General features: G+C 45.0%; 1 protein-coding gene across 1 annotated transcript in view; it reads left to right on the top strand.

Annotated features, from left to right (window-relative positions):
- PARM1 (prostate androgen-regulated mucin-like protein 1) overlaps positions 1-14,888 on the top strand; it is a 105,278-nt gene extending 90,390 nt beyond the window's left edge. Inside the window, exon 4 of the mRNA XM_028100714.2 lies at positions 10,735-14,888. Within this exon, the coding sequence (XP_027956515.1) occupies positions 10,735-10,819 (85 nt within the window). The 3' untranslated portion in view covers positions 10,820-14,888. The remainder of the gene's footprint in view (positions 1-10,734) is intronic.
- Positions 14,889-16,850: the final 1,962 nt, after the last annotated feature.

Raw genomic sequence — 16,850 nt, 5'->3', positions numbered from 1 at the left:
TTATATCTTACGAAATGGTACACTTTTCCGTCCATTTCGTTACTAGTTTATCACTGCGGGATACGCTGTTTTCATTAGGAGTTAAATTGGCTTTTAATAAGCTAGTCTGGAACCCTCATTCCCACTTTGTGTTGAGGTGGGAGGAGGCAAAAGCGGAACTTACGGATAAACTTTAGAATCACTCTGCAGTCACAGTGGTGAGTTTCTGAAGGGCTGGGTCACAAAAAATATGACCTCCACTGAAATATGGAGTCGAATAGAAATGCTTTCCTCTTGCCACACACTTGCCAAAATTTATCTTTGTCTTGACTCCAGGCAAGAATTCAGGTTTACCATCTCAAACCACTGCCTAATCTATAGAACAGTGATTAAGAATTCAGACTCCTTGGGGCACCTGGGTGGCTCAGTCGTTAAGCGTCTGCCTTTGGCTCAGGTCATGATCTCGGGGCCCTGGGATCAAGCCCTGCATTGGGCTCCCTGCTCAGGGGGGAGTCTGCCTCTCCCCCTGCCTCTCACTTATTCTCTCTCTCTCTCTCAAATAAATAAATAAAATCTTAAAAAAAAAAAAAAAAAAAAAAGCAGACTCCAGAAGCCAGGAGGCCTCAGTTAGAATCCAAGCTCTACCAGTTTTCAGCAGGTTCTAGTGTGACCCGAGCATGTGACAGAGCTTCACTAAACCTCGCTTCTCCTTCCTGTGTAAGATGGGGGCCATAATATTAACTGCTTGGTAGCACTGTTGGGAAAATTAATGGACACTGCTTCCCAAGTACATAGTACGGTCATCAGCATCATCAGCATCAAAGAGGTCAACTAGAAGGAAGGGCCCCCAGGAAAACAGTTGCTTGACAAGTGACTGAGTGTTAGCTGTGTGCCAGGCCCTCCTCTAAGCACTGGGGTCCCATCAGTGACGAGACACAATCCTGCCATCACAGAACATACTTCGTTTGGAATATTTTGTTAGCAGGTCATTAAAATCAGTTCTAATGAGTGCTGATTAAAATTGCATAACATTTTATTTTAAAAATTTAAAGAGTGTTTTCTCCAGGCATTCTCAACACCAGATAAATTCAGTGAATGATTAAGATGAAGTAGTCACTGTTTCTCTCCCCCATTTGGGTCCTCCCTCTTAAATGTAGAAAGGCCCCGGGGGGATAAGTTTAAGGTTGTTATTTATCTTTGGGACTATAAATTTAAGGATGGATAAAGTGATCAGACCCCGTGTAGAAACCCCCTAAGGAAAGCCCCTTTCTGCTGCTCTGATAATTATTTTGGCAAAATGATAACATAAGGAGGTTAAGAGCCCTCACGAATATTAAGGCTATGCCAAAACCCTTTCGAGTGTTATTTTGCCAGATTCTTGGAAAGCCCCACTTATCATTCATCAAAAATACATGTGGATCAATTGACAAATTGTGTGTGTGTGTGTGTGTGTGTGTGTGTGTGCGTGCGCGTGCATGTGTACCTAGGATTAGGTTTTCCCTTGGCTGCAAGTTTACTGCATTCCTATCATCCCAGATTTCTGAGAACAATAACATGACAAGAGGTCTGTCTTCTGTGGTCCTTCAGCTCACTTGGCTGGAGTAGCAAGTGACTGAAATCATAACCCAGGAAGGAACCATTTCTGGCCTGCAGCCAGTGGGCTATCAGCCTGGCGCAGCCAGGGTCCCTACAAATGCAAAAGAAGAGGCTGCTTCAAAGGGCAGCCCCACAACCAGGGGAAGAGCATGTCTTGTAAGCTCTGCTAAGTGGCTTGGTCGGTTCACCTTTTCCCAAATCCTGACTCCCTCTGAAGGCATCGGCCGCCTCCACCATCTATTTCCATGCTCCTATTCTTCTGGGACCTGTGACCCCTAGTTCTGTCACAGTATCCCCTGCCTAGAGAACCACCTCCTTCTGTCACTAAGCCACTGTTGGAAGTGACTTATAAACATGAACTGCCCTGAGTCTGCCAGGGGTCTTCTCCATCACCGACCCCACATCTTCACTGGTGGTGGTGTGGCAGGGAAGGAGGAGTGTGGGCTTTGCGGTCAGGTTTCACACGGACCCTTCTCCTTACTGGTTAGGGGGTCTTGGGCAAGTTATAATCTCCCTGATCCTTAATTTCTTCATCTGCAAAAATAGAGTGGATAACACCTCTCAAGGTTGTTTTGAAGATGAAATGGAGTAATGAAGATAGAGCACCTGGTGGTTAAGAACATGTACTCAGCAAATTTATTAATCACTGTGATCAGTTTTATAGTTCTATGAGTATAACTATATATAGTTGTGTTAGTATCATGGTACTGATACCTAACTCAGGTTAGGTAATACTAATACCTAACTAATCCTAATACCTAATACCGAACTCAGGATTGTTACAAGGATTAAGTTATAATACAGATACACAGTCAGCGCTGGTTGCGAGGTGAGGGCGGAGGAAGGGCTAAATCCTGTCATTGTAATTGTTGTTACAACAGTACTTACCACCTCAGTGCTCAGTTAGATGGTCGCAGCTGACAGTCCCATTCACCAGGCATCGGGGATTCAGAGAGGGAAGGGGGAAAGGACACAGCAACTCAGGTTTCTAATTATGCCCCGTTGGGCGGATGTCCACGTTCCCTTTGATGGTTTCAGTTGTGTTGTTTTCTGCACGCCTGTGAGGCTGCACCCATGTTATAGGTTCATAAGCAAAAACTACTTCTGAGCAGTCTTGATTCCAAGGCTTATTTGCAACTTGCAAAGAAAGCAAAAGCCCTGCCTGCCTCTTGCAGAAGGGTGTCTTTAATTCGTGCTGATTGAAGAATGAGGTAAGTCGGTTTTGTTTTTGTTTAAATGGGCTCAAGACTGTTCTGCCAGGAGATAATCCCCTGCGCGGGAGACCGTATCTGCTATCGCCAGCAGTGTGGATGCTGCTATAATTAGGTGTGGGTAACCCAGGCGGACAACATGGGCTGTTCCCGTCACAAAAATAAATGTGATCTTGATTTATAGACACAACAGGGCCTGGCTCGTAAGGCATTTTGTTAGAAGTCACCTGTTCTGCTTTAAGTCTTCCAGTGATTACATTTTATACAACTGGATGCCTTTTTGGTTGTTGGTAGGTTTTAAAGAGTTAGCCCAGCCAGCCATTAAGTCTAAGATCTTCTAGAATTTGTTACTGACAGGTTGACTTTGTAGATCAGCTTTTGGCATTCTGTAGGTCCAGCTGACTTGATTCTCTAGCTCAATGCTTCTGAAACGTTAATGTGCATAAGAATCAATGGGGGAGCTTATTATAAACACAGTTTCCTTTCAGGTGATGACTCGACAGTGTTAGCAGCTTCTCCTGAATGTTCTCCTAAACCCAATTTAGTCATGTCCTAACTTATTTTGACAAAAATCCAAAAAAAGGGGAAGATGCTTAGAGATGATACTATACAAAGTCTTCATGAAGGAAGTAGGTCTTAAAAGAAATTAAATGAAAATGAAATTTAATTTAGTATCCTGGATTTTATCCGCAGGATGTGTCCATGGCTTATGTAGGCAAAATTAGGTGCTCTTCTCTGCTAAACATTGGAAAAACAGCTTCGATGGATATTGGACAGCTCATTGTCATGTTCAACTTAGCATATTTATGCTTAGCAATCAATTTTACCCACTTATAGGCCAATATCAATCTGTGAAAACATGTGGAATTAGCAAACACCAGTCTATAAAAATGTTTATCATTGAAAAAATCTGTATTTATATCTGAACTCACTTATATAACCCATTCATCACTTTTCCTCCTTCAAGTGTCTAGTGCGTTCCTCATGGCCATTGTCCCTGTTCATAGATCTGTCATCATGGGTCTTTAGAAGAAATACATTTCAAGATAGTCCCCCCCCACAAAACAAAAACAAAAAATGTCAGTTTCCTGGGTGTGGTCCCATAGGTTCTGATGCAGTGTGGCAGCTCACAGGTGAGGACAATGCTGCAGGCTGTGAAAACCATACTTTGAGTAACCCTGATCTACCCCTGTCCCCCAACACTCCAAACACACACCCTGTAGATACGGTACCCCCACTGTTTTGTGTCTTGGTTACTTTGGACATGCTGATCCCCCTGCTAGAGGTGTTAGGTTCATCTCCTTTTTTAATCTGGCTAGTTCCAAATTGTCTAGCTTGAAAGAGATGCTCTCCGGGAAGCCTCCTCCCCACCATCTCCACGGGGAGCCCCTTACCGCAAGCTTCTCCTTTGTATGACTCAGTTCCCTATCCTGGAATCACTGCCTTCTTTGTCAGTCTGCTCCACTAGAAGGATAAGAAGCCCCTCGCAATACCTGACAATCAATAATTGTTTTATACATAGTTCCTGGAGTAGTGAATGATTCTGGGTAGCAAAATTTGGGGTACAGCAGCAGTGTTCATTTATTCCAAATAGGAGGAAATGGGGTTTAGAGAAGAGGGAGCTTGTGGGAATCTGTTAAAACCATACACTTTCGTTAGTTACCTCGTGACTCTGAACTGCTTTACAAATAAACAGGTGTTTCAATATGTGGGCCTTTTCTGTGATGAGCGTCTGCCAGGATGATACTGGCAGATAATTTTAAAATGGAAAACAAACAAATTTCATCTACTCCTTCAAAGTAAAGGTGATTATTTATAGGTAAATTCAAAAGTAACTGGTCTTTAAAAGAAACCCAGACTGTGGACAGAATACCTTGAAAATGAATGATTGGAATGTTTCCATCATTGGGATTTGGGTAGAAAGACAGGACTGATAGGTTTCCTAAGTTATGATACTCATTCTGCCACCGACTTGCTACAGTCACTGTAAATTCACCCCTAATGGTCACAGCTTTCTTAGCCTCAAAAATGTCGCTGATCGTGTTCCTTTCCTAGTTTGGACAAATGTGACATGGCTATATGAGACGTCACTATCAAGGGAAGCGGGGTGAAGGGCATACGGGAATTCTTTGTACCATCTTTGTAATTTTTCTATAAATCTAAAATCATTCCAAATAATTAAATAATTTATTTTGAAACGATTATAGGCCAGTAGCTATCACACAGATACGGTGTTTGCTGCTTCCTCAGAGCCTCTGCGCTTTCTGTTCTCTCTGCATGGTTTACCTCAGGCATCCACGTGGCTCATCCCACACCTCTTTCACCTGTCTGTTCAAATGTCATTTTAGTGAGACTTTTTTCTGATCACCATATTCCTAAGAACAGTCTCCACCTCACATGCAGAACTCCTCATTCCCCTCTGTTGCTCTGCTGTCCTCTACTGCACAGATTACCTTCCACCATATTATTTTTCATGTCTTATTTGTTGTGCCTGCCCCCACTGGAACGTGAGGTCCCTTAGGACAGGGGTTTTGGGGGCGCCTGGGTGGCTCAGTCGGTTAGGCGGCTGCCTTTGGCTCAGGTCATGATCCCGGGGTCCTGGGATCGAGCCCCACGTCCGGCTCCCTGCTCAGCGGAGAGCCTGCTTCTCCCTCTCCCTCTGCCTGCCACTCTGCCTACTTGTGCTCTCTCTCTCTATCTCTCTGTCAAATAAATAAACAAAATCTTTAAAAAAAGGGGGCGGGACAGGGGTTTTGGTCTGTTTAGCTCACTGAAGTATCTCCTGGCCCCTGAATAGGGCCTAACAGATTGTAAGTGAATTCATTTTCAGTGAATCTTTAAATGAAAGGAACCAGGCAGGGAAATGACAGAGAAAGCAAGCCACCCAACAGAAACAAAGGAGACCGTGGCAACTGTACCAAACTGGCTTTGCAAATGGATGATAAGAGTCTGAAGGCTTAATTACCAGTGACTAATGAGCTATACGTTAGGCTGTGTTTTCCCAGCACTAAGCCATATCTTTTTCATCTTTATGCCCCTCCTTCTTAGCACATAATAAGCGCTCACAATTGAATGGCAAGACTCACTTAACTCAAGAGGAGAGAACTTGGGGGGTGTCACAATAAGCAAAGCTGGAGCCTAGAGGCAGATCGGGGCTTGACCCTTGTAAAGGAGAAGGTGTTTTCTCAAACAAGTATGTGTCGACACAAGGGAAGTAAGACACTTCATTCATTTTCTTTTCTTTTTTTTTTAAAGATTTTATTTATTTATTTGACAGAGAGACACAGCCAGAGAGGGAACACAAGCAGGGGGAGTGGGAGAGGGAGATGCAGGCTTCCCGCGGAGCAGGGAGCCCGATGTGGGGCTCGATCCCAGGACCCTGGGATCATGACCTGAACCGAAGGCAGACGCTTAATGACTGAGCCACCCAGGCACCCTTCGTTCATTTTCAAAGACGATTGGGTTCCATTAAGTATCGATGCTGCACTTATCTTAAAATAGGTACCATTGTGCAGTTGTGGGGAAAGGCCTCCAACCGCAGATGTCTCCACTGCATGTCCCAGTTGTCACAGGCCATCAGCTATTAGGGACAAGGTGAGTAGGAAGGGCTGCTTCCTGTTAGAGCAAAGCCATTTGAGAAGGAAGCCATGAGGCCAGGGCTTGACATAAATCACTCCCTATTTTGTCCCCCCAGGTTCTGCTTTTAGCTCACGAACCCATACGGTAGCAGCAACATGGGGCTCAAGGCACAAGGCCATGGATTACCTGTGAGCTCTGTGCTGGGGGCTTTAATGCCACATCATTGTCTCAGAGAAATGCAGAGCTCTCTTTCCTCTCACTATAATTAAGGTCAAAATGGTGTCTCTGACCCTTTGTACTCTTTAGTAATATTTTCACCCTGCCCCAGTTATATTATGAAATGAATTGCCCCAGACCGTACGAATCCCTGCTGGTATCGACCAAGCAAACTCTTGTCTATGCTATTTATGTGTACCTGATGTAAGCCCTCATCATCAAGTATTTACGAAAGAACCACTGACTCAAGAGCAACATGTGAAATGTTCTGAGAATTCAAAGAAAAGTCAGAGGCGGCCTGTCCCCAAGAGGTTTACCATCTATGGGAGCCGCGGTGCAGCAAAGAGGAAATGTAGCTATGTTGGCTGGTGCCAGTCTTGACAATGAAATTGAGTAAACAAAACTGTTCTGATCCAGTGATGATGCCATTCGTACCGACTGCTCTTCCGAGGGAAATGAGATGAAGCAGTATTGCAGAAGAGAGCCGGGAGACCCAGATTTCAGAACCAGCTCTGCCTTTAAGTCACGTGCACACAGGCATCTAGATTCCTCGAGTCCCACTTTCCTTATCTTGAGGGTGAGGTTGTTTGCCCCTCGTGGACTTCACAAGTACCAATCTGAAAACCGCCCCATCGCCATCTAAGACGTGCATGATTTAAGAAGTTCAGACCTAGAGAGACAGTTTAAAAGGGTCCTTAGTTATTCTCTTTTTTTATTTTTTATTTTTTTGATAAAGATTTTATTTATTTATTTGACAGAGAGAGACACAGCGAGAGAGGGAACACAAGCAGGGAGAGTGGGAGAGGGAGAAGCAGGCTTCCCGCCGAGCAGGGAGTCCGATGCGGGGCTCGATCCCAGGACCCTGGGACCATGACCTGAGCCGAAGGCAGACGCTTAATGACTGAGCCACCCAGGTTTTCGTGTTTTATTTTTTTATTATCATGTTCAGTTAGCCAGCATATAGTACATCACTAGTTTTTCATGTAGTGTTCAATGATTCATTAGTTGCGTGTAACACCCAGTGCTCATCACATCACGTGCCCTCCTTAATGCCCATCACCCTGTCACCCTATCCCCCCACCCACCTCCCTTCTGTAACCCTCAGTTTGTTTCCCGGAATCCAGAGTCTCTTATCCTCCTCTTAACTCACACACACACACACACACACACACACACACAACACAAACGTGTTTGTCTTCCTCTCTTTACAGTATTAGAGGATTGATGCAAACCCGGCTTGCATCCCAGCACACCCAATTCTTCTTGCTTAGGCTCATTAATATATTAAAAGAAGCCCTCCGGCTTCAGTACATTCCCAAATAGGGCTTATCTATAGCTTTTGCTTCACTTTCGTCAGTTATTGGTATTGTGCTCAACTCCCTGTACATTCCAACAAGAAGGCAAAGAAAAATGAAAGTAAAGGTCCCCCCTTTCCTTTTATTTTCTAGTATTCATATAGTGAACGTCTCTTATAATACAGCAGATTCAGGATCAAATAGTCTTGCCTGGACTAACTATAAGCAGGAAAACCTGATGGCCGAGAAATTTTTAATCCTCTAACCCCACTCCAGCATAATGCTTTAAAAAACAAATTCAAATACTACTATAAGAAACCGGTTTTATAACTGTGCCCGCAGCGTGGTTTCAGGAGTTCCTGATGGAAGGGAGGCTCGCTTTTCCCTCCGCGCCCTTTTCCACTCTTTGCAGATTTGCCCTGTGCCTGTGTAAGTTTCATTATAATAAAAATTAAAAAGGGGCACTGGCCAACATTTACTGTGCTTTTACTATGTGCCAGGGCTTTTATAGGCATTACCTCATTTAATCCTCCCACCAGCTCTAACACATTTTAAGTTTCTTCAATTTATAGATGGAGAAACAGGGGATTAAAAACATACTCAAGGACATACATCCGTTGACCCAACTGATACTTCTTGGGAATAAAATTATATGATAGATAATAAAACGCTGCGAGAAGTTATATTACCATACAAAGGCGAGGCAGGAGTACCCTATCAATAAAGGAACAGGTTTATTAGGTAGCTGTTGGCCAGGCTTACAACAGTAAGTCATGCTAAAGTTTAGGCTCGGCTCCAGTCCCATACAATCCCCAGGTTTTTACTTGTTCATTCTCTAGCTTCCATTGCTCAACCATCCTGTTGAAGGATTTGATTGAGGCTGGAGGTGTTAAATGTGGGGGAGGTGTTGGCGATGCGTGGCCAGTGACCTTGTGTACCAAAACTGGCCTACCCTCTTCCCGGCGATCAGAAGATCAGTGGTGTGTTATCTGTGGTCTCTGTCCCTCTCACATCCACGGAAATAAGTGGGCCTTTAGGGCAAACAAAGCATATTGTGGAACATCCTCAAATGTCCAGGTGCACAGCTGGGCCAGCTGAGCCAGCCCGCAGAATTTTGAGGACTAAGAATCTAAAACCAACTCAGCAAGGGCCTGATGCTTTGCAACAGACCATCTCTTTTCAAATATCTGGCATATGGGAGTAAGCTTCAGAAGAACAGCAGTTATTTTAACAACAGATAGAAGTGTAACAAATGCTTTTTGTGCCTTTCAGATTGTGTTTTCATTTGGTTCAGGTTTCATATACGAGTTGAGACAATAATTAGGGGGCGTGGGCCCGTTTGTCCATACTATATATAGCAGATGGGATCTGCAGTGGCAAGGTGTAATCATTCACACACAAACATGAACCTGAGAGCCACTCGGTGTTCATTTTGTGATGTTCTCCTCACCCTGACAGTACTTTTAGCCATACGATGACTACAGTCCTCTCTGGGAAGCTCCCATCTTGTGAACAGATTGGCTTTTGGGGACTTTTTTTTTTTTTTCCAATCACTGTTTCTTCCGCAAACATTTATTAAGGACTTCCTATGTCCTGGATATTCTTCTAGGCATTGCAGATAGTGCCAAGAACAAACAAAGCCGTCATATCATCCATACTTAGAGTTTAGTCAGGGAAGGTGGCAATCACAAAATAAACAAGTAAATTATATAGTATGTTAGACGGTGATGAGTACTTTGAGAAAATGAAGCCAGGAATGCTGGGAGTGGGGGGTGGGAGTTGCAAGTTAAACAGAGTTCCTGAGAGAGGCCTCACTGAGAAGATGACGTTCGTGCAAAGACTTGATAGAGGTGAAGGAAGGCGATCTGGAGGCCAGCTGTTCCAAGCCGAGGGAACAGTACGTGCAAAGGCCCTGAGGCAAGAGTGTGCCAGCCGTGATGGGGCGGAGCAAGGAGGCGTGGTTGGAGCAGAGGGAACAAGGGGGACTGAAATAGCAGCTGATGTGCTCAGAAAAATAACAGGGGCCAGATCCAGAGGGCTTTGCAAACCATCCTAATGATTTGGCTTTTACTCTGTGAGATAAGGAGCCGCTCCATGTGGTTTTAAACAGAGGAGCAAGAACTATCTGATTTCAGTTTCTTACAGAAATAATACTAATTGTGAGACAGGTTCCCAGAATAACCAGTCAAAGCCTGTTAAACCCAAGTTGCCATTGAACTAAGAATGCTAATCAGACTCTGGGAAGCTCAGAGCCCGGGATCTGGACCCAGGAGGTGAGAATCTGACTCATAGCTCGCTGGGGTGACTTGGCGCACGTCAGATCAGTAGCTCGGAGAGAGAACTTCTCCCTGTCGGAGAAATAAGCAATACCCGCCCCATGGCCTTATTTTGAGGATCAAGTGAAAATGGAACACAGAAACACTGTGTAGGTTGTAAAACACGATATGCAGGTCAGAAGGGGTGGTGAGAGCAACAGTGGTTGTGGTGGCGTCCTTACGACTCCCGGGAAAACTCAGTCCAGGGCTGAAGTCAAATGCCAGGAATGCAGCCTTCCCTTTGCTATTCCTTCTTATTAAGGAGCCATAGGAACGGGTCCTCCTCCTTCTCCAGCACTAGAGATCAAGTAGAGAGACAAGGACCCAGCTGATCTCAACGGAAGGGGCCAGCTGGGCTCCCACGTGAGCAGTCCTAACTTCCAGGGGTCTGTAGACTGGGGCCTCCAGGGCTGGCGGGTGGAAGAATCGGGTCTCCCCTCCTGCGGGCCCCAGAAGCCTCCCCCGCGCAGGCTGCCAGGCATTCGGCTCCGCTCAGGCGGGCAACTTCTCCAGGTAACCATAGCTCTCTGCTCCCTCCACCAGGCATTCCTCCTACGGAAGGCTTTTGGATGATCATGACTACGGATCCTGGGGAAACTACAACAATCCTCTGTACGACGACTCCTAACGAAGGAACATGGCCGGGACGAGGAAGAACTGTTGTTTATTTATAAAGTGCTTTCCCAGTAGAATTAATACAAGTACCTGATATGCATTGAGCGACAATCTCTTAAGCCCTGTTTCGTTGGTTTGGTTGTTTTGTTCTCCTCCCTCTCCTCTGGCTGCTATAACTTCCCCTTTCTGGTACAAAAAGAATCATTGTTTAAAGGTGAGCGGAGGCTTCCTTGCAGCTGAAATGGGCCAGCCTGGAGCCGGACCACCATGGTGGAAGCTTCCGTACCCACCGCAGGATCCACTGTAAGAGGGACTGAGGGCCAGGGATCGAGTCGTTCCGTCGGGGGCTACTTTTAGGGGAATTTTTTGTTGGTGGTATTTCTCAAACTTTTTAGTTAGGAAATTACATTCAGTCTCAATGAGGGGAAGGGAAGTGAGTACTGGGAGGACTTCCCCCTGCAGGTGAGGGCGCAGGGGCTGCTCCGATTCCTTTTTAATCTCTGTTTGTATCTGCCAGCATGCCTGCTCGGCTCTGCGAGCGGGGTCCCGGCTTCTTAACTGCCCAATTAGTGGAGGAGAAAACCAGAAGGTGCCCCGGGGAGGCCAGGAGGACAGCTAGCGTGTTGCTGTCAGATCGCAGCGTGCCCTCTACCTGTTCTCCCCTCCAGGCCGCCCATCTCCGCTCTGCCCGGGATGCCCGTTCTGGTCAGCTGCAGCCGGCCGGCATCCGGCCCGCGGGCTCTCTGCGGGAGACGTCTGGGAGAGGAGTTTAGTTAGAGAAGAGAAAGGGGGAGGCGTGGGAGGGAGCGAGCGCTGGGGCTGTGGAGGAGGCTGGGAGGGGAGGGCATGGAGGACCACCTGGGGGAAACGAGGAATCAGCCCCCAATAACTGAAAGAGATATCCACTGCTCCGAGGAACCTCTAGAAAGAATCCTTGCTTTATACCCACAAAACAGCTAGCTCACTGCCTTACTGTCTGTTGGATAACGGCTGTAGACTGTTTTTTAAAAAACTGTAAAGGCATTAGTCTATCTGCAGTTGCTCAGTGAGGCATTTCCATAGGAAACAGACACCACGATTAATCCATGTATTCTTCCTGTACGCTTACCTTACTAATTCTGCCCTCTAATTAACGAACACTCCCAGGTACATGGTCTTCAAATCCTAGATCTCGAATTTTGAAAAAGAACTGCTATTGTTTGCAGATGGCCATTTACTGCAGTGGGTATCAACCGGCAGACAATTTTGCTCCCCAACGTGAGCCATTTAAAAATGTCTCGTGACATTGTTGAGTATCACGACCCGGGGGTGCCACTAGTAGATAGAGGCCACGGACGCGCTGAACATCCTACAATGCACAAGACAGCCCACTACAACAAAGAATTGCCTGGCCCCAAATGTCGGTAGTGCTGAGTTTAAGAAACTCTGGTTTCTTGAAACGTCCCTTGTGACAAAACAAGACACTCCCAGCTTAGTAACATTTTTTATTTTTACCTAAATGAAATGATTTGTTAAATTGTTACCTAAGAAGTATTCAGTTTGTTGGCTGATGGGTTGTTTTGGCATGTGTGGTTGCCTTTTTATTTCTGTGTGTTCTCTAGATAGCTTTATTTCGTAGCTAGAACTCTATCTTCCCGAAACACCTCATGTTAGTAACTGGCATCTTGTGCCCTGATTGGAGTAGGAAACTTCACGGATTAGGAAGCATCCATTGGGTCCTGATTCGGAATACGTTCTCTTGTCCAACAGTGTCCTACAGTGTCATAAAGAACTTGAAACTGGATCAATTTTTATTTCTAAACTTGGACCTGCTGCCGTGGCTGTTCCCAGAAATCTGACCCTCAGCTCAACCTATCACTGGCTGTGGTCCAGCAAAGTACTGACATGAAGACCACTGTTGCCATGATATTCGGAGATGCTAGGAGCTGTGCCGCCCTCCACAGCCTGCCTTCCCACACTCTGAAGAGAAATTATTCCCAAACTCCTTACATTATCAGAGGGGAATGAGCAAGCCCCACAGGTACTTTACAACAGGACCAGGTAATGAGAAGTAGGCTGTCAGGAAATCCGATTAGCTCTGATTATTAAAAAACAAACAAACAAACAAAATGGACATTCTCAGAAAACTGGCCAGGGATGACCCATGGTGCCCCCTCCGGCTGTGCTGGGCCTGATTAATTGTTTCTCTTCCCTATCCTACCCCCTTTATAAAGCCTGTAGGCCTTCAGTTTAGCAAAGGACTATTCAATAAAAACAGGACATCCCTTTATTTTCTCCCTTGGCCACAAACATTTTAACGAAATGTCCATGAAACACCTTTAGAGCGTTGCTCTCCTGGATGCTGCTCCCATTATGACACAGAATCAGTAAGCATCTTCCCTTACCAGAGTCTTCTGTTGTGCAAGAGCACCTGATGGGTTTGTTGCTCCTATTAACTTCCAAATCCTTATGGCAAAGAGAGGGATCTGGGCCTAAAGCAAATGTATTCAGCAAGGTGACAGCTTCCCATAAAAAAAACTCTAACCCTCCTTGGGGAAGAATGAAGGGGGGGAAATCGGAGGGGGAGACGAACCATGAGAGACGATGGACTCTGAGAAACAAACGAGGGTTCTAGAGGGGAGCGGGTGGGGGGATGGGTTAGCCTGGTGATGGGTATTAAGGAGGGCACGTTCTGCGTGGAGCACAGGGTGTTATATGCAAACAATGAATCATGGAACACTACATCAAAAACTAATGATGTAATGTATGGTGATTAGCGTAACAAAAAAATTTAAAGGAAAAAAATTTAAAAACAACAACAAAAAAACCTCTAACCCTCCTTGTTATGGCAGTATAAAATACCTCCAGGTTGAACCTTATTTTGCCAAGTACTTTTTTTCTGAGTTGGCCAAAGAATTTGAACTGTATTCAACACATGTTGCTTGAAACAAACACACACACACACACACACACACACACACACACACCTGAAATACATGCTGATAATTGATGTCAGGGAGATATTCTGTCTAGGTCTGCACAAGGGAAATTGCTCCAGTGGATCTAAAAAACAACCACATTTCATCCAGGAATAGGACTAGTCATAAAGTGATAGACTGTCAGAGCAGGAAGGAGGCAAGCAGCCTCTTCTAGACCGTAGATTGCAAATGATGAAGAGTGGGATTCAACTTTGTTTTCTTTTCTCTGGCCCCAGTGAAGTCTCCTGCCCTCCCTGGATGTCTGTCTTCATTTCTTAAATGAGGGTGATGCTTTCATATTGACCTCACCCCATGCTACCTCACAAATGTGTTGTGAGGATTCATGAAACAATGTCTACAGTGTTTTCAGTTTCTGGAGAAAAATATTTATAGACATCTTAAGTATTACATAGGTATATAAGTGATCTCAGTTTCAGTTTCTTGTTTGTTGTTATACTGGTGTGTTGTTTTGACTTAAATCTATAAAACAACAGCTGTTTCTTGGCCACATCAGGCAGCTGTCCCAGCTCTGAGCTACCCCCAGTGCATCTGACTGCAGGGTGAACCATGCCTGGAACCAGGAGAATGGTTTCCATCTCCAAATGAAAAGATGTCCCAGGACCTAGGTCTCACAGACTATTGAGTTAGGATCCAGAAGGTTAGGGTAATACAGGAGGGATACTGAGCACTGACTGATAGAAGTAGGCCTCTGGCCTTCGCCATCCTGAAGTCTTCTGAGTTCTTTGTGGAGTTGATTTTGGTTTGATGTCATCCGTTTGCCCTTCATCTTGCTTGCAAGGGTGCATGGTTCAATCCCTCGCGTATGGGAAATGAATTTTGCAACTGCGCCATGTTGATTTGCACGTTCGATTCACCCTCTTTGCCTTTAACCTCTTTTTGGCAAACGAATGTACCATTTCAACTTCCATTTTAAAAGTGCTAGTTGGTACTGCTAATAGTGCTAACCGAGAGACCAATGCCACATTGCTTTCTTGGGGTGAGTTAGCCAACATCATCTAACGATGGAAAGATGTGCAACTTTGATATTTGATGTCGTTGTATCTACATTTGTTGTAAGACATATTGCATACCAATTATATCGATTAAAGTTGTTAAAAGCTTGCATCTGACAGTGGTGACTCACATTTTGATATGTTTTGTTATTCAGGACATTCAGTTGATATGCCCCTATTAAGTAGCCTTGACTTGTTCTTGAAGAAAATTTATCCCCTATCAATAAATAATATTTTCTGCACAGCGGGAAGGTCTCTCTGATCTCGAAACAGAATTGAAGTGTGTCAGAAATGAAGAAACTTTCCAAGCCGTCATTTTGCTCTTAACAATACACCATGTCTTCTAAATTAACTGTAAAAATAAACACTTTGATTCAATAAGTAGGCAGGGGTACAAAATCAAGTCATATTAAGGCATATCGGCATTAGTGGTACATTTGATACCTGCTTGTTTCATTCTCCTTCAAAAAAATTGAGTTCATCATACCCATCCTGACAGTTGAAATAGCAAGCAATTTCAATCATTCGGAACATAATATCAACCCTCAGGAGCTAACCAAAGATTATTCTGATTCAGAAGAAAAGAGCAACAATAAAACCCATGCATTTTGCAACACAGGAGGGGAATGGAAGCACCTGCAAGCTAGAGTGAAGTGATACGATGATTTGAAAACTTGAGGTCAGATTTAATAAGTTTAGGTGCCTGGGGTCCAGTGGCACAGCATGGAGGATTGACTGGAAAGAGTCAAGAGGAAGAAAGAGGACCAAACGTGAAACAGACCCTTTCCTGGTGATGATCCAGGCATCTCTGGAGGCCCTCCACGGGCACAAAAGCAAGTAGCAACTCCATTATTCCAAGCTCACCTGAACACAGTCGGTCAGAAAGCACTTCAAATGTGCATGGAAAGAAAAGGCGTAAGGATAATGTGTAGTGTTTACCTATTACGAATTATTGGGTCCAAAACAATATATTTTCCTACAGTGTAGCTTTTCCAAGTCAGATCATAGTATGTTTCAAGGATTTAGTAACCTCGCTGCCGTGTTTTACTCTCCTAAAGGTCAGCAGGACTCACCAATCGCTGGCTATATTTTGATTTTTGTCAAATCGAGATTGAAAAGTACTGAACAGATTGGGGGACAAAGCCTGTGAGAGGTATGATCTCTGAAAGGATCTAAACCTTGGCAAGTATAGAATGGACTCCATTACTGCACTAAAGCAGCATTGATCAGTTTGACTCAAGAAATGCATTGCGTTTCTATTTTAAGCAAGACACTGAATATTTACTATAAAACAGAAGGAATATAGTACCCAGTAGGAACTTTGGGTGCCTGCAGGCATTGTCTGATGCCATCCTGCATCAACGTCATGGTCTCTACACTCTCTCCATGTTACAGGTAAGGAAACTGAAGTTCCAGCATATGAAATGCACTCTGGCGTGTACTGAATCCTTCTATGGACTCCATATCAAATAAGATGGGCCCTGCTCGCCACATATTTACAGTTGAGTCAGTGGCAGAGGTGGCATTCCAACCAGGTCTGTCTGTCACCAAAGCCCTGGGTTATTTTCCACTCAGGGGACTGGTTTCTGATCTAAGTAGAACCCAGTGCTCACACCTTCTACTAAAATGGGATCTTCCACCTCTTGCCAAGTCTCCCGTCAGCTATTTTAGGTGATCTCAAGGGGGTCTGGCACGCGGCCCAGAGCAAGCCCGGTCAGCTCCCAGGCACATGTCCCCTGCCAGGCGCTGTCACCTTCCTGCCAGTTCATGCTGCCCTGCTGGGCTGTGTCCTCTGCCAAGGAAGAGGCTGCCTCCACCTCCCCCACTCTGTTAGAGCTCATCAACACAGGCCCCGCTGCCTCCCCGAGTTGAGTGAAAACCTCTCCTAGCTTCTACCTGCGGCCTCCCCACTCCCCGTAGGAGACCAGTGTGAGCCCACAGCAGCCTGGACTAGAGATTCTGTCTCGGAATCTCTTCCCCTCTCGCCCTAAGTTTCCATTATTTCAAGAGCTTGTCTTTCCTTGGTATCCTAACAATAATGATAGCTTATTCTCAGCTAACACTCACTATGAGC

Source organism: Eumetopias jubatus, unplaced genomic scaffold (assembly GCF_037043125.1).
Source record: "Eumetopias jubatus isolate StellerSeaLion01/CBP00866 unplaced genomic scaffold, mEumJub1_p1.0 scaffold_2, whole genome shotgun sequence".
In the NCBI taxonomy this organism is placed as follows: domain Eukaryota; kingdom Metazoa; phylum Chordata; class Mammalia; order Carnivora; family Otariidae; genus Eumetopias; species Eumetopias jubatus.
The sequence above is the reverse complement of the archived record's forward strand: the minus strand, read 5'-3'. Positions and strand labels throughout refer to the sequence as shown.